Source organism: Poecilia mexicana, unplaced genomic scaffold (assembly GCF_051168715.1).
Source record: "Poecilia mexicana isolate PSO_F unplaced genomic scaffold, ASM5116871v1 scaffold_16, whole genome shotgun sequence".
NCBI classification, from domain to species: domain Eukaryota; kingdom Metazoa; phylum Chordata; class Actinopteri; order Cyprinodontiformes; family Poeciliidae; genus Poecilia; species Poecilia mexicana.
In genome coordinates this window covers 2,565,371-2,588,136 of record NW_028263385.1, presented here as the reverse complement: position 1 = coordinate 2,588,136, position 22,766 = coordinate 2,565,371, and the positions used below count along the sequence as shown (strand labels likewise).

General features: G+C 44.3%; 2 protein-coding genes across 2 annotated transcripts; both read right to left on the bottom strand.

Annotated features, from left to right (window-relative positions):
* Nucleotides 1-1,825: 1,825 nt before the first annotated feature.
* Nucleotides 1,826-4,962, bottom strand: LOC148154922 (uncharacterized). Its single transcript, XM_088014265.1, has 4 exons — nucleotides 4,858-4,962; nucleotides 3,980-4,124; nucleotides 3,001-3,109; nucleotides 1,826-1,994 (listed from the first exon to the last, which is right to left on the bottom strand). Exons 1-4 carry the CDS (start codon nucleotides 4,931-4,933, stop codon nucleotides 1,869-1,871), a joined length of 456 nt encoding a protein of 151 aa, XP_087870391.1. The 5' UTR covers nucleotides 4,934-4,962; the 3' UTR covers nucleotides 1,826-1,868.
* A 1,191-nt stretch (nucleotides 4,963-6,153) lies between these two features.
* On the bottom strand, nucleotides 6,154-22,766 carry LOC106911512 (gamma-aminobutyric acid type B receptor subunit 2-like). The gene is made up of 17 exons (XM_088014257.1): nucleotides 22,404-22,766; nucleotides 22,157-22,327; nucleotides 21,461-21,562; nucleotides 19,616-19,681; nucleotides 18,406-18,594; nucleotides 18,086-18,328; nucleotides 17,446-17,635; nucleotides 15,283-15,433; nucleotides 15,084-15,216; nucleotides 9,176-9,274; nucleotides 8,980-9,105; nucleotides 8,637-8,747; nucleotides 8,332-8,559; nucleotides 7,934-8,083; nucleotides 7,809-7,869; nucleotides 7,652-7,736; nucleotides 6,154-6,507 (listed from the first exon to the last, which is right to left on the bottom strand). Exons 1-17 carry the CDS (start codon nucleotides 22,473-22,475, stop codon nucleotides 6,360-6,362), a joined length of 2,325 nt encoding a protein of 774 aa, XP_087870383.1. The 5' UTR covers nucleotides 22,476-22,766; the 3' UTR covers nucleotides 6,154-6,359.

Below are 22,766 nucleotides of genomic sequence, written 5' to 3'. Positions count from 1 at the left end.
TGACCTAAATAATGAAACGGGAACCTCAGAGACCCGCAGCCTGCAGCTTCTGAACCAAACCGATCTCTGTTGGTTCTGTCCGTCTGGACCCGGGCCGACCGGAACCAGAGTTTCTTCCCTCTACCTGCCGGACAGATGAGACACACCAGGGCCCCCAGGTCTGGCTGCGGACCCGCAGAGCTCTGCGGCGTTCAGTGAGCAGTCCGCAGCTCAGGGCGCCCCCTGCCGGACACGCTGCGTGTCACGTTCTGCTGTAAATACTTTTGAAGATGAAGTTTAAATAAGAGATTTTCTAACATTGTTTTATTTTGAGAAAGTTCTCGGTTGATTGAAAATAATTTAAATCTAAATCTTACAGGGGTATGAATACTTCTGAGCTTAGAGAAAATTCAACAAAAACAAAATTTTTGTTTTTAAAGTGAATTTTAGTTGAAAGTTGAGTCAGAGGATGGAAACATGACCGTAGCTGGAGTCACAGGCCCTGTTGGTCCCGGTTCGTCCCTGTTGGACCCTATTGGACCAGGTACTAAGTAGTTTCCAGAACATAAGATGTTCAGAACAGTGACGTGCGGTGAGGTTCATTACGACGGGCAAAAAGACTAACCTTTTACATGTCATCCATAGCCGCGTTAACTCAGTGAAACTTAGAAATGTAGGTATTGATTTCGTGCTTTTCCACAGCAAAGGGAAAGAGGTATTCTCCACGCTATGCAGACTCGTTGCCATAGCAACTGCCAACATGTTTTAGGATTTAACACAAAAAAAAACTAGATTAGCTCCTCTTCTACTTTACTGAATTACTTAGACATACAAACTGTAGCCCACAAAACGCACATTTCATAAAAAAAACAACTAAAAAACATCTTATTGCTGCCTTACCTTTACTTATCAATGAAATCCATTCACCGCTAATTCTGCATAAAATATCCGTTCATCCAAAGCCAAGTCTATCCTCATGTCTTTTCTACTCCGTTTGAGAATCATCAAACTGTCTCGAAGCAAAACCTTCAGCTCCGGTGTTGGTCTTCCTTTAGTTATTATTTCCTGCTTCAACTGAAAACCCACTTTAGAAAACTGTTTAACTGTAGAAATGTAGTCTTTCATGTTGACGTCGGAAGAGAGGAGAAAACAAATATATTGCTGTACTTTACTTATTTACTGTGTGGCTAGCTCCATGGCTAGCTCACTGTGTCTTACTCTGCAGTTGTGGAGTCACAATATCTGGGATCATGAGCGCCCCCTGCCATGAGGCCAGAGAACTGCCTGCCTCCCCTGGAGTCTGTTTTGTGCCGTTTCTGATCGCTCCTCCTCACACAAAACACGATACACACACAGTTGGTGACAAAAAAACAAACAAAAAAAAAACAAAAAAACACTGTACATTATATACATAACATAGATTATGGGAAATCAGTCCATATATTAAATGTTTTTTAGCCATTTTATTACCGGTGTACAGACAGGAGGACCTGCTCTCATAGAACGGCAGCCAGTGCAGTTAGAGGTTGATCAGTCCAGGTGAGGCTCAGCTTCCTGCTGCCTCACCGGCTTCGCTTCTGAGCATTTGAATGGGAAAATGCGAAAATCCAGCGATTTTGAGGTAAAATTAATCAGAATTGGTTAAGCTAAATAAAAAATTAATACTTTATAGTACAAGCCACAGGGTGAAAATAGCTATATAAATTATTTTATTATATATTATTTTTCCATGACGACCCTGACCGCACGTCACTGGTTCAGAACCGGAACATGTTTTGGTTCTGAACCAGTCGGTGATCAATTTCTGTTGCTTTGTGCCCTGTAGTGGAATAAAAATGACAACACGTTCGGGCTTCATTTTTATTACAGAGAAATGATGGAATATTTATTCACTGATTTATGATGTTGTCACAGGCATTGTGGCAGTTATCCCCGATCAGCCGGTAGTTCGGGCCTCCGGCTCCAACAAGGTCCGACACCGTTTTGGTTCCCCTGAAGTTCTTGGACTCGATGACCTGCAGACAGGAAGAGGGTCCATCATGATACAGTTTCCGGAAGGAAGCTTCCATTTGAGCTTATTGTGAGTTAATGCCAAGTTAATGTAAGAGCCTCTGTGGCGCTGATCGCAAATGACGTCATATTTTCCAGTTAAATATCACTTCAGAAAAGTCTGGATCTCCTGTCCTGCCATGGTGAGCAGCGCGGTCACCATCTCAGCTCTGTGTCATAAAACACTTCATCTCGAGTCTGTTGGCTACATATTAATAACATAAATCAGCCGACCACAAACTGAATCAGCTGTCCAGATATTTCCCCTACAGCTCAGCTTAACGCTCGTTTATCCGACACTAACTGGCCGCGATGCGCTGTTCCAAATTTAGTAGCTGGACGATTTGCAATCAGTGTAAATCTGCAAAACACCACATTTTTATTTAACGGACACGGACTTTTCCACAACACGTTCAGGAGCCTCAGAGGAACCAAGCAAGTTGGAGATGATGCTGCTGGACTCCGTCTGCTTTGTCTCAGTTAATTACAGGCTACAAGCATCTGGAGAGAGAGCTTTGCTCCAGAAACGCCCCCTGTTGGTCAGTGGTGTTTAAAAGATTGAAAAAACAAAGCAGGGTAGAGAAAAAGGAAAGCTGGAAACAAACGCAGCCTAATGTGAACAAACGGACAACTTTTTCACAAAAACAAACTCATGTTTAGTAATGGCTTAAGTATTCTTGTGATGTCCCATAAATGTCTTATAGTTGGAAGAAACATGCAGCTTTTCCACAGTCACTGGTCTCAAAAACCAGACCAAACTGGTTCTGGACTGGGAAACGTCAGGCTTCTAGAACATTCTTCCAGAAGCTCCGACCTCAACTTCAGCTAACAGTTGAATCCCAGGAAACCAACCAGTCTAAGGGACGTTTACCAGTCCTCTGGGAAGGCAGAAGCTTGTGTGTGGTCTTTAACCACCACCGAACACTTGGTGGCGCTGTTGTACCTCAGATGTTTGGTGTGTTTGCTGCTCACCCGCCAGTTGGAGCTCATGTGTTGAGCATCGGTCACCACCGTCTGAGAGGAAACCCCATATCCGCCTCCTTTATGGATCAACCACCGAGATCCGTCAGCCAGAGTCACCCTGCAGAGAAACCACAGCACCTCCGAAGGTTACAGAGCCACCATTTTGTTTGCCAGCCATCTGCTAGGACCTTCTCAGAGAAGTAAACTGGAGATCAAAGAGAACCATGTCTTTGGGTTGATGGTAGAAATGCCTATATTCTCTTTAATGTGCAATTTACCTCTGATTGCTATGACTAACTTCGCCACAAGATGGCGGTACTTACTCGATACCGGCCCTTTAACTCCTGAAATATTAAAAAGACACCAGAGAGAAAACTGGATCTCAGTCATGTTCCTCATCAACCTGCAGCTCGTTGGATCCCAGCTGATCAGTTCTGACCCGAACAGATCAGAACCGGATCCAACAACTCAAACTGGGTTTAAATTGCAGATCTGAGAAATAGACCAGGAGCCAGGAGCTTTCAGGATCAGTTACCATGACAACACAGATGATGCTCATCCCTACATTAAAACGTCACCTGGTGACCTTTGAACCCACCTTAGGACAGAAACGTGTGGGTGGGCCACAACTTTCTGAAGAGAAACAAAACTGAAGGTTTAATCTATGGACCTAAAGAGGGACGATCTAGAGTTATAGATCTGGAGTCAGCTTCAGTTCTTCCAGCTGGGAACTAGAGCTCAGGCTGACCTCTGACCTTCAGAGCCACATAAAGACGCTCCAGTCGGCCTTCTATCAGCTGAAGAACGTTTCCCAGATTCCAGGATCTGGTTCTAGTTGCAGAACCAGATGTACTTTGGTAAGTTCTAGTATTTTTTGTTCGTTTCACAGTTGATGACTTGATGATGTTTCTGCTCTGCTGAGACGACCTCCAGTTCCAACGGTTCTCCAGGCTCTTTGCTAATTTCCATTGATTTCAGTTTCACTGACCGAACTCCACAGTGGCTGATGATTCCAAGTGTAACAGGAAGGTTTCCCAGCGGGCGCCGCATCGCCTCAGCCAGGTGGACCCGCTTGTTGTAGAGGTCCGTCAGGGCGGAACCGGACAGGTCGTAGCGGAGGGCACCAGTGGATCCTGTCAGGGGAAAAACAGTCAGTCGGTCAGTCAGGCTGCAAACCGCAGAACGGCTCTGAAGGCGCCTGTTGAAGAAGATTTTAGGTTATAATATTTCTTAAGAAAGAAACTCTTTGGCTCGAACTTCTTCATCCCAGGTTCTCCCGGCGGGGCGCGTGTAGCCACACAAAAACAACAATGAGTGCAGACGTCACAGAATTACAGTTTAATCCAATAGAAGACAACGTATGAAATTACAACAGAAACTGCAGAACAACAGAGACATACATTCATTTACCTGACATAAATGGAAAGAAGAAGAAGGAAAGAAAGAAAGAAAGAAAAGCAAAGACGTCTTTGGAGAATTGCGAGAGCAAATCTAATTTGTTACTTCTGTGTAGAAAGTTTTATGGTAAAAGGCGTATTCCTATCTTTGATTTATTCAAATAAGGCGTATCTTTGCTCATCAAACCAGGAGCTATCTCTGACCCTCTCTAAAGCCAGGAACTCCTGCTGTTTTACGGCTTTTCACAAATGAGTGTGAAAAGCTAGAACTTCTCCTGATTGTTTCCCACACAGACAAAAGCCAGTTCAAAAGATCTTAGCAAACCATCTGCTGTAACTACAGGTAACATAAAGGTCAATAGGCCAGAATAAGTTACTGATTTTAAAACTATAATTAGGCTATTTCAATCAAGACATGTTAAGTTTTAAAACTAGCTTATTTTAAATTTATTTTCTTAACACGCCTCACCTCCAGACGACGACTCCACAGAACCGGCCAGCAGAACCAGAGCGGCTGAACACAGCAGAACTTTACAGAACATCATGGTGGACGGGTCTGTGGCCAGAGGTCCGGCCCAGCTTATAAGGAGTCCAGAACCTCCTCCCACTCACATGCTGGGATTTTCCACTGCAGATTTCATCACAGCAGCAGAGGCTGAAAGTCCAACAGGCAGAAAAACACGACCCAGTTCTACAGAACCACCTGTAAGGAACAAACTGCAGCCTGTTGGTGGATCATTTAGCCATGACAGGAAAAATGGTTCATCTTTCAGTTTCATGTTATTCAGTCATTTATTAATACCAGGTTCAAACTAAGGTTTTAGTTTGAAAACTAAAAATGTTTTAGCGAGAAGCTACATATTTGGCATGCTAACTACAATTTTATTTTCCAAACTAAATTTTTCTTTTTAAATTAAATATTTAGTTTGGAGCTAAATGATTACCTAAAATATGTAGCTTGGAAAATAAATATTTAGCATGCTAACTAAGAATTCAGTTAAGCTAAATATTTAGCTTCTTAATTACATTTTATTTACAAACTAAATATTTAGCTAGGAGCTAATTATTTAGCTAAAGGATTTAACTTCTTAACTTTAGCTTTTGGCTAAATATTTAGCTGCTTACTAGCTAACTATTTAGTTAGGAAACTACAAATTTAGTATGGAGTTAAATATTTAGCTTAACTAAATATTGATTTGTATATGAAATACTTAATAGTTTTTAAATTGATATTTATAAATGAATAAATAGCTTGACTTTGCTAAATGAACCTCTGTGTTTTTCTGTCATGTCAGGCTGAATAATCCAGATTATTTCGTTTCGGTTTAAACTAGTTTAGCATAAAGCTGCTGTAGGTTTTGGTTGCAGTTCCACTGCTATCCGCTAGAGGGCCCCACTCAGCAGCAGAGGCCTAATTCACGATAATTTCAGTTTTCTTTGTCGTTTTCTCATGTCTGCTGTTAAAGAAACATGAAATCTGTTTGTAGTCGTCAGCTGAGTGACAATATCTGACATCTGCTCCGGTTCTGCCCTGGTTCTGGTCCGGTTCGGCTCTGGTTCTGGTCCGGTTCTGTGCAGCTGTCAGTTAAACTTTGGTCCGATGTTGTTGCTCAGAAGTTCCTGATCTGCTGCCAAAGCAAAGAGGTGAAATCATCAGATCTGCTCAGACCTTCAGCCTGGAACGTTTTCTCTCTTCTTTCATATCAAAGGTCGTTTCCAGACTTTATTTTCTCAGGTAAACAAGTTTATGAATGAAACGTCCAGGTTTGATCTTTTGTTGTTTTTATAAATTCTTTATCAACAAAATTTGGCTTTTTTGGCAAAACCTTTCATGATGAAGTAAAAACTGATTTCTACAAAATAATGACAATAACAGGAAGATAATTTATACTGTCTAAATATTTCAACAACAGTTCATATTCATTGCTCTATTTTCCCACAGGAAGTTCCTGGTTGCGCAACTTCCTGTCCTCAGCTATACAGGAAGTGGTCCTGCTGGCGGGGAGCGACGACTTCCTGTTCACTGAACAGGCTGGAGCTGCTGGAGCAGACGCCGCCGATGACGGGGAGGTAGGAGAGATGGAGGATGGGCAGCTGCAGGGAGAGCCGGCGCCGGATGCTGTAGAACCAGACAGAACCAAACCGGGTCAGACAGAACCGATCAGAACCTGTTCTGTAAGCGTTGATAATGAAGAACCTCTGAGTTGTTTGAACTGGATGTTCAGCTTTTGAGGCTCATCAGGTTTTTCCCTCCACTGTCGCCCTGTGCTTGCTGCAGATACAGCTTCTGTCCGATTTGCTGCTTTCCTGAAACGTCCTTCACTGATTGGCCACAATTTTAATTTGGCTTTGGGATAAAATTTTATTTAATTGAAAGTGAAAATATTTTACCTGAGTGAAGTTGCCCCACCCCCCACTTTCATAAAATCAAACAAAAATAGTGTCAATCAACTCGACTCCATTTGTGCTGCTATCACTCTAAAGATATTAAGAAAAATGTTTCCAAAGGTCAAAGGTCACCAGTTCATGCTGGACCTGTGAATTTCATTTGAAATTAAGTGCTAACCTACGAACATGAATAATTTAATTTTAACGTTGATGAAATGATCTTATCTAGAATGAACTGGTACCCCACCTCCCAAAACACACTGGGTGAGCTGTAGTTTAGTTTCTGACCACCAGAGGGCGCGATTACACAAACTGTACTGTTGAAGTAGGACTAGAGCAAAACATGCTAACTATCTGGTCAGCTGTTTCCATCTCAGTTTCATGACCGACAGTCAGCACTTATTTTCACAAGTTCAAGTCAGTGCACAAACTGATGTTCATTGACCTTTGATGACCTCTAGAAACATTTCTTTATATCTTTAAAATGATAGCTGTACAAACAAAAAATTTACTACACAAACGTTTGACACCAATTTTGTCTGATTTGAAGAAGGTGGGGAGGCATCTTCACTCAGGTAAAATATTTTTGCTACATTTGATCTGTATCTAAATTCAGTCAGTTTTAGTCGTATGGAAAATATTTACTTTAGGAAAGTTGAAGGTTGAGCACATCGTTTGTATTTTCAGAGAGACAGGAAACGGCAGCAGTTATCAGGAGAAACGCTTTGAATCAAAGTATTTCTGGGAACAGAAGTCGTCCAAGCACGCCACCCTGAGGAACACCGGCTCCGAGCAGCTGGAACAAAATGGCGGCTCTGTGATAAAAGAGGCTGGCGGCTCAATGAGCGTTGTCATGACGATGATGCTCCACTCACCCCTCTGGGGAGTTGATGTTGTCCTCAGCTGGAGGTCTCGCCACACAGACCTGGGCGTCATGAGTCCCAGACGCCGTTCCACATCCTGAAGGAAACGTAAGAAACTCAGGTTAGCAGCAGGAACACGACTTCCTGTGGGCGAGCGAGCGGCTGTTACCCGTTTCCTCCTGCAGCGGGGCAGAAAGCTCCATGGTGATGGTTTCAATCTGGACGTCCAGCTGTGGAAACCAGAGGAGACGCGGTTACACCTGGAGCTTCAGCTGTTCACCTGCAGCGCCTCACCTGGGCGCTTTGACTCCTCAGGTCCTGGTTCCTCCTCCTCAGACACTCAATGCCCGCTTCCTCTGCAGCATCAGCCTGCAGCTCCTCCACCCGCTGCAGCTCCTCCACCCGCTGCAGCTCCTCGCTGCTGCTGCTCAGCAAGCAGAGAACCTGGAAGCAAAAGGTTAAGAAAATCTGGCAGCAGGATGAAGCTGAAGCCTGATGAAATCAGCAGCAGAGTTAGAAAACTCAACAAGTACCGAACCGAAACCAGGAGCGTTTCAGCATGAGAGGAATTCTTGTGTATGGTTAGCATTTAGCATTAGCTTCAGCTAAATACCACGTTGATGTAGCGGTTTAGCATTAGCGTAAGCTGTCCATGATTAGCGCGTTGGGCTAACACAGCTAGCTTTAGTCACCTGAGGTGCGAACAGGCCCATGAGGATGAAGAGGTTGCAGCTGAGGATGAAGATGCTGCACAGACAGAACTGGGCGGCAGGGTCACTGGAGGTCAGCAGCGCCCCCGCCGCTGTGGACGCGCTGAACCCGGTGAGGGAGAACATGCTGAGAGCCAGGAGCTGACCGCTGACCGCCGGCGCCGCGGCGTCCGCGGTCCGGATGTTCCAGGCCAGGAAGCAGCCCAGACCCTGAGGAGGAACCAGCGGGTTAGTTTAACCTGTTGCCATGGAAACGGTCTGCTGTCACGGTTGCATGAGGTTCTGACCAGCAGAGGGGCTTTGTATCCGCAGACGGCGGTCAGCCACAGCTCCATGTTGGCGCTGCTGCAGCGTTCAGAGAACCAGCGAACGACGACGTCCTGATCAGCCGCCACGTCCTGAGGAAACAAAACCACAACTAACTAGTTTAGATAAATAGTTAGTTTGGTTACTAACTCAGTATTCAGCTTTTCAATTAAATATTTAAACTGTAACATTTCTAAACTAAACTCTCCTGTTTCTCTATTTTCAGGTCAAATCATTTCTGACAGTGAAGCTTCAAACGTCTGAAGATGTCCAGACTTTCTGGAGCCTCCGGACCGGTTCTGGCCCGGTTCGGAGGCTCCTCACCTCCATCTGGTGCTGCAGAACCTCCCGTCTGAGCGGGTCCAGGATCTGCCAGGAGGTCAGAACCAGCAGGTCCAGCAGGAGGATCCAGAGCTGAACGCGGCCCGTTTCCTGCAGCCGGTTCTGGTTCTGGAAACACAGAGATGTCAGCATTCCCTCTGGACCCGGAGCGGTCCATCCGGACCCGGAGCGGTCTTACCTTCAGCCGGACACTGCAGACGGAGTAGACCCTCCAGGTTCTGGTGAGCAGCGCCGCCAAACCCACAGTGTGACCCAGAGACAGAGTCCACAGATGAACCTGCAGCACAGGAACCAGGAGTTCTGGTTCTGGTTCTGGACTGTAACAGTCTGGGTTTTACTGCTGGTTTAGTTTAAATTATTTCCATAAATGAGTCAGAATTTTCCCAAAAGCTTTTTTTCTTCCATCTGGATAAAATCAGTTTAAATAAACAAATAAAACGATAAATACAAAACAAGGAATATAAAAAGTAAAGGAAGTCATTCAAATTACATTAATAAGTTTTATTAGTGATCATTATTATATTGTTTAGCTTTAGTAGTTTTTTATGTTCTGGTGAATTTTTACCTGCAGAATTCAGAAAAGTCAAAGTGATTAATTATTAATGAATATTCAGCAGATGAAACCAGTTTACCGTTAGCGGATAGCATCAGCTGACAGCTGCTGTAAACAGCCTGTGGAGTGAAAAAACTGTTCCACGTCTAATAAAACACCAATGAAGGTTAATTATCTCCAGTTTGTTTCAGTGTTTTTTATTTTGCTTTATAAACGATTTGGCTCCTGTCAGTGTTGTGGTACTCGAAGTTGGTCTTGGTCTCGAGACCGGTCTTAAGACCATTTTTTGATGGTCTCGGTCTCGTCTCGGTCTTGGGCTCTGAGGACTCGGCATTTTATTTCAAGACCAGTCGAGACCGCAACTGTGAAAATATCACTAAACGTGCAGCATACTGTCCAGTTTATTTGTTAACATCTTTGTTTTCAGTGGATGCAAAACACACCGATTAAAATCCAAGCAACTACGTGTTTCTCCCCCTCCCTCTCCCCTCCCCACCTTCCACTCGCGCGCGGCGCTCCAGGACATGCGCAGTGGTTTCCTCTCAGCAGCAGAAAATGTTTGTCTAATCGTCAGTAATATAATAGCGCTGCAAAAATAGTAAGAAATCCGATGGCCAGAGCTAACTCAGCAGCGCTTCGCTTTCACAGACGGTGGGGACAACGTCTAACTATTTTCGTCACTTAGAAAAGTAGCTCAAAGAAGGTAAGCTCCGTTAACGTGATGTTAGCAAAGCTAGCTGTACAGAGACACATAAGCATTGTGATGAAAAAAAGTCACTCACTGTGCTGAATTATTGTGCGGAGATGTTGACTGACTTGTCGCATATATAGGACAACGCTAAAAGTCTGCAATATAGCGAGGTGACATTCAGAAACAGTCGATTCTTCTCCACGGCTCTTTATTTATTAGATAGGACTGGAGTGTCACTCACTGAGAGCCGTTGTTCTATCAGATAGCCATACGCTGTCAGAATAGCATACATGCAGTGAGTACCATGCCTGCGCATTAAGAAGTCCGACCGTCAGAGGAGTTGTCAGTTCACCATATGCAGCAAGTTATGACGAAAATAAGTCATTAAATTGTTTTCAATGATAACTATATAGATATACATGTGTTGTCATGGTTGCAAAGTGTATTTAAAGCAGGTCTGGCTGCAGCTGGATGTCATACAACTGTTAATAACCAAGTATATGATGATCTACGTCATGATTCTATGTTGCTGATTAAATAAAATCATATGGTAATGACAGCGTATGCATGTCTGAGCTAAGCGTACGACTATCTGACAACGTATGCTGATCTGACAGAACACCGTGAGTTTGTGCTAAGCGTATGACGATCTGACCTGACAGAACACCTGTTCTTTGTTCTTGTAATGCTCTGTGTACACTGCATCATTATTTAATTTAATTATGTACGTTGATATTTAAATTAACAAATAACTAAAACACAAGAACGAAAGAGCACACAGAGCATGCACATTGCTCTTTGATTGTTTTTGTTCAAAGTGGCAGCTGTAATGTCTGCCATGGTGTCAGACTGCCAGGCTTCATGTACTGGGATAGAGAGTGAAAACAGTCATGATGAGCGCCTTCTGTTTGGTTACTTCTTGCTTGTTGCTCCTTGGTCAGTGTTCATGGTTGAGCGTTATTTACCGTCAGGGCATTGCCTCAATTGCTATGTTTAATGGTGCAACAGTGGTGGATTCTTATCATACCATACCAACTTTATTTATAAAGCACTTTAAAACAACCACAGTTGATACAAAGTGCTGTACAATTTAAAAACACAACATAATAAAAAAGTAATTAAAAACAGTTTAAAAACAAAACAATTTAAAACTGGATCCCGCTGGTGTTGAAAGCCAAGTAAAATAGATGGGTTTTAAGATGAGCTTTAAAAGTGGACAGAGAAGGGGCCTCTCTGACCTGCAAAGGCAAGTTGTTCCATAATTTGGGGCCCATGACAGAGAAAGCCCTGTCCCCTCTGAGCTTCCTTTTTGTTCTCGGTACCTCCAAGAGCAGCTGATTTGCTGACCTGAGAGACTGATAAGGCATGTATGGGTGAAGAAGCTCAGAGAGGTAAGCCGGGGCAAGATTATGCAATGATTTAAAAACAAACATACGAATTTTAAAATGAATCCTAAAATATACAGGCAGCCAGTGAAGTGAGGCCAGGACAGGGGTCACATCTTCCCTCTTTCGAGTTCCTGTCAAAAGTCGTGCAGCAGCATTTTGTACTAGCTGCAGACGTGAGAGCAGCGCCTGACTGACTCCCAGATAAAGTGCATTACAGTAGTCCAATCGAGTCGAAATAAAAGCATGGATCACTGTTTCAAAATGCTGCCTGGAAAGAAAAGATTTCACAGACGCCAATCGCCTTAAATGATAAAAGCTGGACTTAACCACAGCCCTAATTTGGCTGTCCAATTTAAAATCACTGTCCACCTTAAAACCAAGATCTGTAATAACAGGTTTAAAATAAACCTCCAAGGGTCCCAGGTCCACAGAGGAGGACTCACAGGAGCCACTGGGTCCAAACACCATCACCTCTGTTTTGTTTTCATTAAGTTTAAAAAGTTCAAGGCCAACCAAGCTTTAATATCACCTGGACATGCCAGGAGATGTTCGATTGAATGTACATCCTTCTGCTTCAGGGGCAAATAAATCTGACAATCATCAGCGTAACAATGAAACGAAATCCCATGTTTCCTGAGGACAGAACCCAGAGGCAGTGAATACAGAGAGAAAAGCAGTGGGGCCAGAACCGAGCCCTGTGGGACACCATAAGGCATTGAAGCAGCAGATGGTTATTCTGTCCTCCAGGTAGGACCTGAACCATTTAAGAACAGTGCCACCAATACCAACAATGTGGTGTAATCGCCATGTTAAAATGTTGTGGTCTACTGTACCGAAGGCAGCAGTAGGTCAAGTAACATCAGAACCACATGGTGACCAGAATCACATCCAAGAAGGACGTCATTAAAAACTCTAATCAAAGCAGATTCTGTGCTATGAAGAGTTTTAAAACCTGACTGGAAAACCTCCAGAATGCCACTGTCATCTAAAAACTGTCAGCTGACAGTACACAAGTTTTTCTAAAACCTTAGAAAGAAAAGGAGCTTGGAAATAGGCCGATAATTAGCCAGAACAGTCGGATCAAGGCCAGGTTTTTTAAGCAGTGGCTGCACTACTGCATGTTTAAAACTAGCAGGGACCACACCTGAGGACAGACTATTTATAATTGCAAGAACAGGAACAGGCTGCCCTATGCTAGATAAAATATCTTTAAAAAGTCGAGGAGGGACAGGATCACGGGGGGAACCTGATGGCTTAATGTGGCCAACCGGGTCCTCTAACAGTGAGACGGTCACAGGCTCAAACTGAGTGAAGGCAGCAGAGCAGGGGACCGAAACAGAGGGGTCAGAGTCAGGAGCTGTGATAGGAGCCCTGGTACTACCAACCTTTTCAATAAAGAAACAGAAAATCATCACACATCAGGAGAAGCTTCCAAACAGGCATTCTGAGAAATATTAAGCACAGAGTCAATGGTGTTCAATAAAACACGTGGGTTATGACTGTTTGAGGAAATGATATTTGCCAAATATTCCCTTTTTGCCTCTTTAACCGTGCTCTGGTAGAGACGCCAACAGTCTTTTAAAATCTGAAGAGTAACCTGCAGTTTATCCTCTTTCCACCTCCGTTCAACACGGCGACATTCCTTCCTGCAGCAGAGTTCAGTCATTAAACCAAGGCTCAGGTTTAATCCTGGGCTGCCTGGTTTTTAACCGAGTCCAGGATGGTTTGGGAGGAAGAATAGAACCAGGACCAGAGCTCTTCTGAATCAGAGTGGAGGAAGTCAGATGATCCACAGAGCTGGAGAAAAGCAGTAGAGAACTGAGTGGCAGTGGAAGGGTTAATAATCCGACAGCAGCAGCTCGAGTTTTAACTGCAGCAGGTGTCAAACTGACACTGAATAAAACAGGCAGGTGATCCGAGAACAGAGTCACAGATTTCCAGGTTAGTCACAGGCAGACCGCAGGAAATGACCCGGTCCAGTGTGTGTCGGTGCTGTAGGGCCGGATACGGCCTGGACCAGGCTGAGAGTCCAGAAGGCTTAAAAAGTCCTTTACCAGAGGCTTATCAGGACAACACACGTGTATGATTAAATCTACAAGAACATGTTCATAGTTAGTTATAATCCCAGATAAAAAGTCAGAGAAGTCGCTTATAAAATCCTTATTATATTTGGGGGGTCGGTAGACGACAGCACAGAAAACTGGGTTTACGTGTCTCGTCTCAAATGCCGTAAACTCAAAGCTGGGGAAAGACATCTGTAGAAAACACTGCTTACATCTGTAGTCCTGTTGTAAACAGTCGCTGTGCCTCCGCCTCTCCCCGAAGCCCCTGGTGAGTTAAAATAAGAACAATCTGCTGGTAAAAGCTCAGATAGAGCACTGGACTCACCAACACTCAGCCACGTCTCAGTCACACACAGAAAATCCAGGTTTTGGTGACTAAAAAAGTCCCGAAGAATAAAAGTTTTATTCCCAAGCGACCTGGCGTTTACCAGGCCAATCCTAACAGGAACTGGATCCTGGGCTTCGACAGGTCGGGAAACCCGGCACAGCGGTCTCAGGTTTTGGTGACACCGTCGGCGCATGTTGAGCCGGGAAAGGCAGGGGCGGCGGTGCAGAGGGGCCTCAACGCCGACCACTGGCACCAAGCAGACATCAACGGGATCCAAGAAACGCCGAGGCACCCGAGAGCCCAGAAACGATCCTTGCGATGATCGGGTAAAAGCAGAACAGTGCGTCATGTAAAACTTCAGCTTCACCAGCCGGCCGCTTCGTCTACCGCGACGACGACGTCTCCTCCGTGAAAGCAGCGCAGGAACCGGAACAGGTGGCTCGGAATCTCCGACAGAAGCGGGGGCAAAGATTGTTGGCCCGCAACATCGAATAACTCCATATCCTGGACCAAAGGTTGGAGGTCTAGTAGTGTGTTGCGATCATACACCAGCAGAGACTCAGTTCCGTAGATGACACAGGTCAGAAACAGTATAAACATCAGCAAACGTAGGAATGACAGACGAGCAGCCACACACACCGGCGCCATCTTGAATCCAGCCATTATTATTATTAATAATAATAATTACATGAGCAATATGGGCAAATGCCCAGGGCGTTATGTTTTTAGGGATGGCACGAGACCATCACACATTGTAACACAGAAATGGAATATTTAATAATGGTAAAATGTATTAAGTATTTAATATCTAGGTGTTCTTATGGGAATATGGATCTTTCAGATTATTTTGAAAAGCAATTTCGATCATATTTTACATTTTATTGTGTCATGTAGCGCGGGCCGCTGGTCTTGGTCTTGTCTTGGTCTCGGGTCAGGTGGTCTTGAACACAACACTGGCTCCTGTTACACTTTTTATTTATTTCACTTAAAATGTCTGATCAACCTGAGTTTGTTTCTTTTGGTTTAGTTAACTTGAATAACCTGGTTCTGGTTCTGGACTCACAGAGCAGAACATCTCCAGCGTCGGGCCCGGCAGCGAGGTCCGGTCCAGGCCGGAGAACAGGACCGAGCCGGAGGACAGCAGGAGGCCCAGCAGCAGCAGTTCGTCCTGGGGAGAAGCTCCGGGCCGCCGGGGCCTGGAACCAGACGGACAGCTGAGTTCTGGGAGGTTCTACTGGACCCAGAACCGGACCTGGACCCACCAGCGCCAGTGGCCGATGATGATGATGCAGAGGACCGTCAGGGTGATGAAGATGGTTCCGGCAGCGGCTGCCGACAGGACGCAGTAGAGGAGTAGGCCGACCCGGCGGTGCTGCTGCCGGACCAGAGTCTGGTCTCTGGCTGGTCCCGGACCTGCAGAACAGAACCGGGTCAGTTTGAACCCAATGACCTCTGGACCTGCCAAAGGGACGGGGAACCCAGAGAGACCCAGAACGACCCGGAAACTTTCATCTGAATGTAGAGAAGAATTCTGCAATTTTTGTTTTATTTTACCTTTAATAATAATAATAATAATAATAATAATAATAATAGTAATGATGATAATAATTATGATAATAATGATAATAATAATGATAATGATGATGATAATGATGACAATAATAATAATAATAAGGCAAGTTTATTTATATAGCACTTTAAAACAGTACCACTGACCAAAATGCTGTACAATCACAAAATTAATCAAATAAAAATCAAAATTAAAACACACTATAACCAACAATACAGTGACTTAGAACTCCTATATAATACATAAACATACCCAGATAAATACAGGAAAGCAGCAGCTCAAACTGAATCAAAGGCCAACCGAAAAAGGTAAGTCTTAAGAGCAGATTTAAAAATTGCTAAAGAAGAGGCCTGTTTTACCGACATAGGTAAAGAATTCCAAAGTTTAGGAGCTGCAACAGCAAACGGCCCGTCTCCTCTCTGCCTCCTGGAAGTCCTCGGCACCTCCAGGTTCATTTGGCTCGCTGATCTAAGAGCTCGAGGAGGACAGTATATATGTAGCAGCTCAGAGAGATAGGATAATAATAATGATGATGATGATGATAGTAATGATGACAATAATAATAATAATAATAATAATGATAATAATAATGATGATGATGATAATGATGATGATGATGATAGTAATGATGACAATAATAATGATAATAATGATAATAATAATAATAATAATGATAATAATAATAATGATAATAATAATAATAATATTGATGATAATACAGTGATCCTTCGCCGTCTCGCTGCTTCACGGATTGTTTTGTGCAGTTTTTTTTCACAGTGCGTTGTGTTCTGCGTCCTGATTGGCTAAGTACAGATTGGCCATTCAGGAGATGAAAGCTGAAAACTTTGAATGCCTGATGGATAAAACTGGCCAGAGGCAGCAGAACCCGACCGGAGGCTCAGATCCGTCGCCCTGCCGTAGATCCAGCTGTGAATCTCTGGGGCAGCTTGGAGGAGACGCTTCAATGACTCGACTCCGGATCACATTAAGGCCGATTGATGAACATCAGCTGATCTGAAAAATGGTTTTATTCTTTGGTTTCAATGTATTTATTTACGCTGTATAATAACTGTAAAAACTAAAGGTAACTACTTCACGGATTTCACGTATCGTGGTTATTTTCAGAACGCCACCACAAAGAAAAACGAGGGATCGCTGTATTAATAATAGTAATTATAATAATAATAATATGTTTGTGTTGTTGACAATAAACCAATAATTATAATAATCTTTATTCAACCAGGAGAAACGGATCAAACTCGTCTTTTCCAGGCCGAGAGGCAGCAAGTACCAGGATTTACAAAATACATCATGATAGGCAAAGAAAATGTTTCATAATTTAAATTGGAAAGAAATGCATTTCATAAGTGAAACTTTGAAAATCTTCTCTGACAATAAATTTATACAGAAGTTGAAGCAACATTTGAGGTTTGCATAACAATCACAAACATTTATGGAAACATGGATGTTCCTTTTAAAATTCTTCTTGAAACAATTTGTTTTCAAATAATTTTGAAATAAAAAAAAAAATCGAAGAATAATTTTTTCTAATAATTTAAAGAATAATAATTATATGGGTGCTGCAAAGACATTTCTATTTGTCTGAACGGATGTTAGCAACAGCATTTCTGTTGGCCGGTGTTTAACAAGGACAATGTGTCAAAACTTTTAAAAAAATAAAATCTGGAGGAAGAAAAGCGAAGTGTGGATGTGAGTTCAGCTGCTGCACAAAAGTATTTTTAGATCCAGAAGCTCATACATTTTTGAAAGGTGTTCTTCGCCTGTAATAGTTTTGGGACTATTTTCTCTCCATAGCTGAGTTAGAAGCTGAGCTGCAGAGAGGAGCCATCCTGACCTTTGAACCTGAGCAGCTGGTTCAGGACTCGGACCTGCTGGTGACTCGTGTTGAACTCCCCCACCAGAACTCCGCTGAGCATCGGTGCGGCGCCGGAACCAGAACCAGAACCGGGTCGGCTCTCCTCACCCTGAAACTGGATCAGCTCGATCACCGTCATCCTCTCGCCGTTCCGGAAGGAAACCGGACCCTGGGCAGAGACAGCAGAAGGCCCGTTGGACCGGTTCTGGTCTGATCACCATGCTCTTTAAGATAAAAACTTTATATATTTAGCCATTCTGCTACCTTTGAAAATGTCTAGCATACTCAGCTTCCCCTAAATTATTTTCCAGAAAATTCTAAAGCCGTTAATTTAATGGGTATTTGGTAAAACTTCAGTTGAATGAAGTTCAACATTTATCTTGTTGGTGTTGCTCTTCAGGTTAGCTTCTGCTAATTACTGTGACGGTACTAGCTACTGCTAATTATTTTGGGGTAGCAAAGCTAGCTGTTTAGCTAGCGGTTCCCACCACTGCAGAACCAGTACAGGTGGAAGATGAAGGAAGCAGATGGGAGCCTGTCACTGAGTCTCAGGTGTGTGTGTGTCTCAGGTGTGTGTGTGTCTCAGGTGTGTGTGTGTCTCAGGTGTGTGTGTCCTTACTGTTACTCCTTCAAACTGTGTGCTCTTCACGGCCTCCAGCAGCATCTTCCCCTCCTCTTCCTCGCTAACGGAGACGTTCCTCAGAGAGCTGAACTTTCTCCTGATCTTCGCCGCCTCCTTCACCTGAACCAGAACCCGGGCGGCGACCCAAACCGCATCGTAGGCAAAGGCGTGGAGGGGGTTGACCTCTGACCCCTCCTGGTTCAGCTGCTTCAGGTACGACTTCAGGTACTCCTGAGGAGTCTGTGGACGCGATGAACCTTTAGCCTGGAGCTAGCATCCCAGCCGGGCCAGAAAGCGCAGAGCAGAACGGTTCTGACCCGTCCGGAGACTCCAGGCGTGTTGGCGCTGCTGAGCTGTCTGACCTGCAGCCTGAAGGATCCGTCTGCTGCCGTTAGCAGGCTGCTAGCAGAGCAGCTGGAGGGCTGCCATCCCAGCCTCCACCCAGAAGGTCGTCCAGCGGCCAGAATCCACTGGTACCGAGGTCCGAACAGGCCCAGTCTGAACGCCTGAACACAGTCACCAGGGTCCAGAGGTTCTGGTTACAGCCAGCATGTTGCTTTGAGGTTAGATAAGAATTAGCCTCAGCCATCAGACCGCATGTTTTTCATTTTAGCCTGCTGAATTTCAAGATGGACGCCGTCTTTGAGCCTTTTAACCAATTACTGCCATAAAAGGTTCCCCATTTTTAAATGGTTCCCCCTTTTTAAAAGGTTCCCCCTTTTTAAAAGGTTCCCCATTTTTAAAAGGTTCCCCATTTTTAAAAGGTTCCCCATTTTTAAAAGGTTCCCCCTTTTTAAAAGGTTCCCCATTTTTAAAAGGTCCCCCTTTTTATGGCTTGGATGAATTTTGTCTCATCTTCTGTTTTCAACTTTGGTCTTCCTGTTGATACAACTTTAAAATAATCAGAAACTGGGAGTCTCACACCAGCCATCAACTGGAAGGACAGTCATTTTAGCGGTTAGCGTTAGCTGTCTCTGCTCATTTTTTATATGTTTAGCCATTTAGTGTTAGCTTGCACTAAAATTATTTGTGTTTAGCAGCTAAGGTTTAGCATCCTCACATTTTTTGTCTTTTGCAGTTTATTATTAGCTTACACTATTTTTTTTTACGTGATTAGCGAATTAGCAATAGCTTACACTAATTGTGTGTGTTTAGCATTAGCAGAGCTAATTCTTTTGTATTTAGCAGTGAGCTAAGATTTTTGTTTAATGAAAGAGTGAATTTATCTTTTTGGTTGGCTGTGGCCTCCGCTGGCAATAACTACTGTGGGTTTTAGTGCAAACATATTCTCCGTTACAACCATGGTGGCCATTTTGAAAAATAATCTGATTATCAGGTAATATGATTTCTATGGTCCAAATCTGAATGATTTGACACCAAAAGTTTCCATCTTTGGTAAATACTGGAGTTTTGGTGCGTTGACAAATGGCCGCCATCTTGAATTTTTCAGTCTTTTAAAGCCGGGCCCTGGGCCATGTTAGCATGTGAAACATTCAGAACCAGAATCTGGACCCGGAGTTCACTCACACAGCAGAACACCTCCGTCACAGAACCGTCTTCAAAATGTCCTACGATGATGCGGACATCTTCATCCTGTGAAGCGGAAGCAGAAAGGAAGTGAAGAGCCGCAGAACCTGGACCTGGAACCGGAACCGTCCTGGACCCAGTGTTGTAGAACTCGAGACCATTTTTGATGATCTCGGTCTTGTCTCGGTCTCTGAGAACTCGGGATTTTATTTCAAGACCGCAACTGTGGAAATATCACTAAACTTACCGCAAACTGCCCAGTTTACTTGTTAACATGTTTCTTTTCACTGGATGCAAAACGGACCGATTATAATCCGACCAATCACGTGACTTTCTGTTGCTCCCTCTGCCCCCCCTCCCAGACATGCGCAGTGGTTTCCTCTGAGCGGCAGAAGATGTCTGTCTAATCGTCAGTAAAATCGTAAATAAATCATAATAAATCCGATGGCCACAGCTAACTCAGCAGCGCTTCGCTTTCACAGACGGTGGGGACGAAGTCTGACTTTTGTCATCACTTAGAAAAGAAGCTGAAAGAAGGTTAGCTCCGATGACGGGATGTTAGCAAAGCTAGCTGTACAGAGACACCTAAGCATTTGTGATGAAAAAAAGGTCAGTCACTGCACTGGATTATTGTGGAAGGTGTTGACTAACGAGTCGTATGTATGGGACAACACTGTGTCCAAAAGTCTGCAATATATTCAGGAACGATCCGATTCTTCTGAACGGCTCTTTACTAAGAAGATCGGACTGGATTCACAGAGAGCCGTTCTTTGTTCTTGTAAAGTTCTGGGTACACTGCAGTTACTTAATTATATACATTGGTATTTATTTAATTAGCAAATAATTAAAACACAGAACAAAAGAGCACGCAGAGCATGCGCATTGCTCTTTGTTTTTTGTCACCTGTCATGTGGCAGACATTACATCAGGGGTGTCCAAAGTTGGTCCTGGAGGCCCGGCACGTTTCAGTTCTCTCCCTGCTGGTCGTAACAACCTTCTCAGCAGGTCAATCTTCCTCTAGACCTCTAATGAGTCACTATTTGATCCAGGTGTGTTAAACCAGGGAGAGAACTAAGACATGCAGGATGCCGGGCCTCCAGGACCCACTTTGGACGCCCCTGCATACAGCACTGTGCGCTGCCTGGCTTCGTGTAGCGCAGTGTTTCTCCACCCTGGTCCTCAACCTCCTGTCCTGCATGTTTTAGGTGTTTCCCTTCTGCCACACCTGGACTGTGTCTCTGGGTGATTAACAGGCTTCTGCAGTACTTGATGGTCATGGAATCATTTGGATCAGCTGTTCTGGAACAGAGGCTCATCTAAAACATGCAGAGCCGGGGGCCTGAGGACCAGGTGGAGAAACACTGATGTTGCGGGAGAGAGGATGAGAAGGGTGAAGCTTCGTTACTTCTTGCTTGTTGCTCCTTGGTCAGTGTTCATATTTGAGGGTTATCATTAGTGCATTGCCTCTATTTCTGTTTAATGGTGCAGGTAGTGGTGGTTTCTGACATGACCAATATGGGCAAACACCCAGGGCGTTATCTTTTTAGGGATGGCACGAGACCACTGCGGATTGTAGCACAGAGATGGAAGCAAAGCAGAACAAAGAGCTTGTTCTGCTTTTAATATTGGTTAAATTTATGAAGTATTTAATATTTTGGTGTTTTTATGGGAATGTGGATCTATCAGATCAATTTGAGAAGTGATTTTGATCATATTTCACATTTTATCGTGTCCTGTAGCGCGGGGCGCTGGTTTTGGTCTTGTCTCGGTCTCTGGTTAGGTGGTCTTGACTACAACACTGCCTGGACCCGGACCGAAACCGTCCTGGACCCGGCCCGGTTCTACCTGCAGCCTCCTCAGGCCGCTGCAGGCGTCCCCAGAGAAGCGTTCGGCGGCGGCCAGCTGGACGTCGGCCCTCAGAAGCTGCCGGGTCAGATCTCTGGTCATCTGCAGACAGAACGGGTCGGACTCTGGGTCAGGTTCTGCTGGGTCTCAGGTCAATTCTGTTTCCTACAGGGACATTGGTAGCAACTCGTTCAGTTTTCATTACAATTCATCAGTTTTTTAAATGTTCAGGTTTTTGTTTTTAAACGGATTAATTTCTCCCTCTGCTGCAGAATTTTCACTCTTAAAAACAATAATTAACAGGAAAAGCATCATGAATTTACAAAACTAACAAACCTACTGAAATGAACAGCTCCAGTTTCTGTGCTTATTCATCTGTTTTTTAGCATTTCGACTGTTTAGGGAAAACTGTTTTTCCCTAAACAGTTTAAAACTACGACTATATTAAAAGAATCTGAAACAAAGCCAATATTTAAGTAATAACAAATAAAAACTAGCAAAACACTAAAAAACTAACGAAAACTAATTGAATTTGACAAAAATTCACATCAAAATAAAACTGAACTGTAATGAAAAACCCCAGACTGTTTTGACCCGGCAGAGGCTGATGAGGATCCTGTTCATTCTTGGCTGACAGGAAGTGTAAATTTGGAGCGGATGAAGGTCAGCAGGTCATGTGATCAGTCACATGATCACCTCAGTGGGTCCCGGCCGGTCCTGGGTGAGCAGCCCGACCCTCCTCCACCTGAAGCGCTGCAGCAGCTTCACCGTGGCCAGGTTCACGGTGCGGACCGGCGGCGCCGTGCTGAACAGGTGGCGGTACCACTTCCTGTTGGACAGGCTGGGGGGCGGAGCCTCAAAGGACACCTGAGACCCAGAGCAGCAGGAAACCAGTTGACGATACACAAACAAGACAGGATGATGATGAGGAGGAGCGGCGTACCTGCAGGAGGCCGAGCGCTGGCAGAGCGCGAGCGATGAGTGATGTCACAGATGGACACGCCCCCCCCAGCATCAGCAGGTACCTGGGCCCCGCCCACAAGGCGTCAAACAACGCTTTCAGGGCTTTGGCTGGGTCACACTGGAAAACAGGGAAACACACCAGAGGATGAAGAGTCGGAACCAGGGGTGCTGCCAGAAATCTTGGGCCCCCTGACCAAAAAATAGTTTGGGCCCCCAGAAGCTGTTCTTACAATTTTTTGAGTCTATTTGACCCATGAAAAGCGTCACAGTTTTAAAGGCTTGCATCTGCCTTGCTTTCTTTGGTTCAATACTGATAATTAGCGCAATATTTACTGCTCATGAA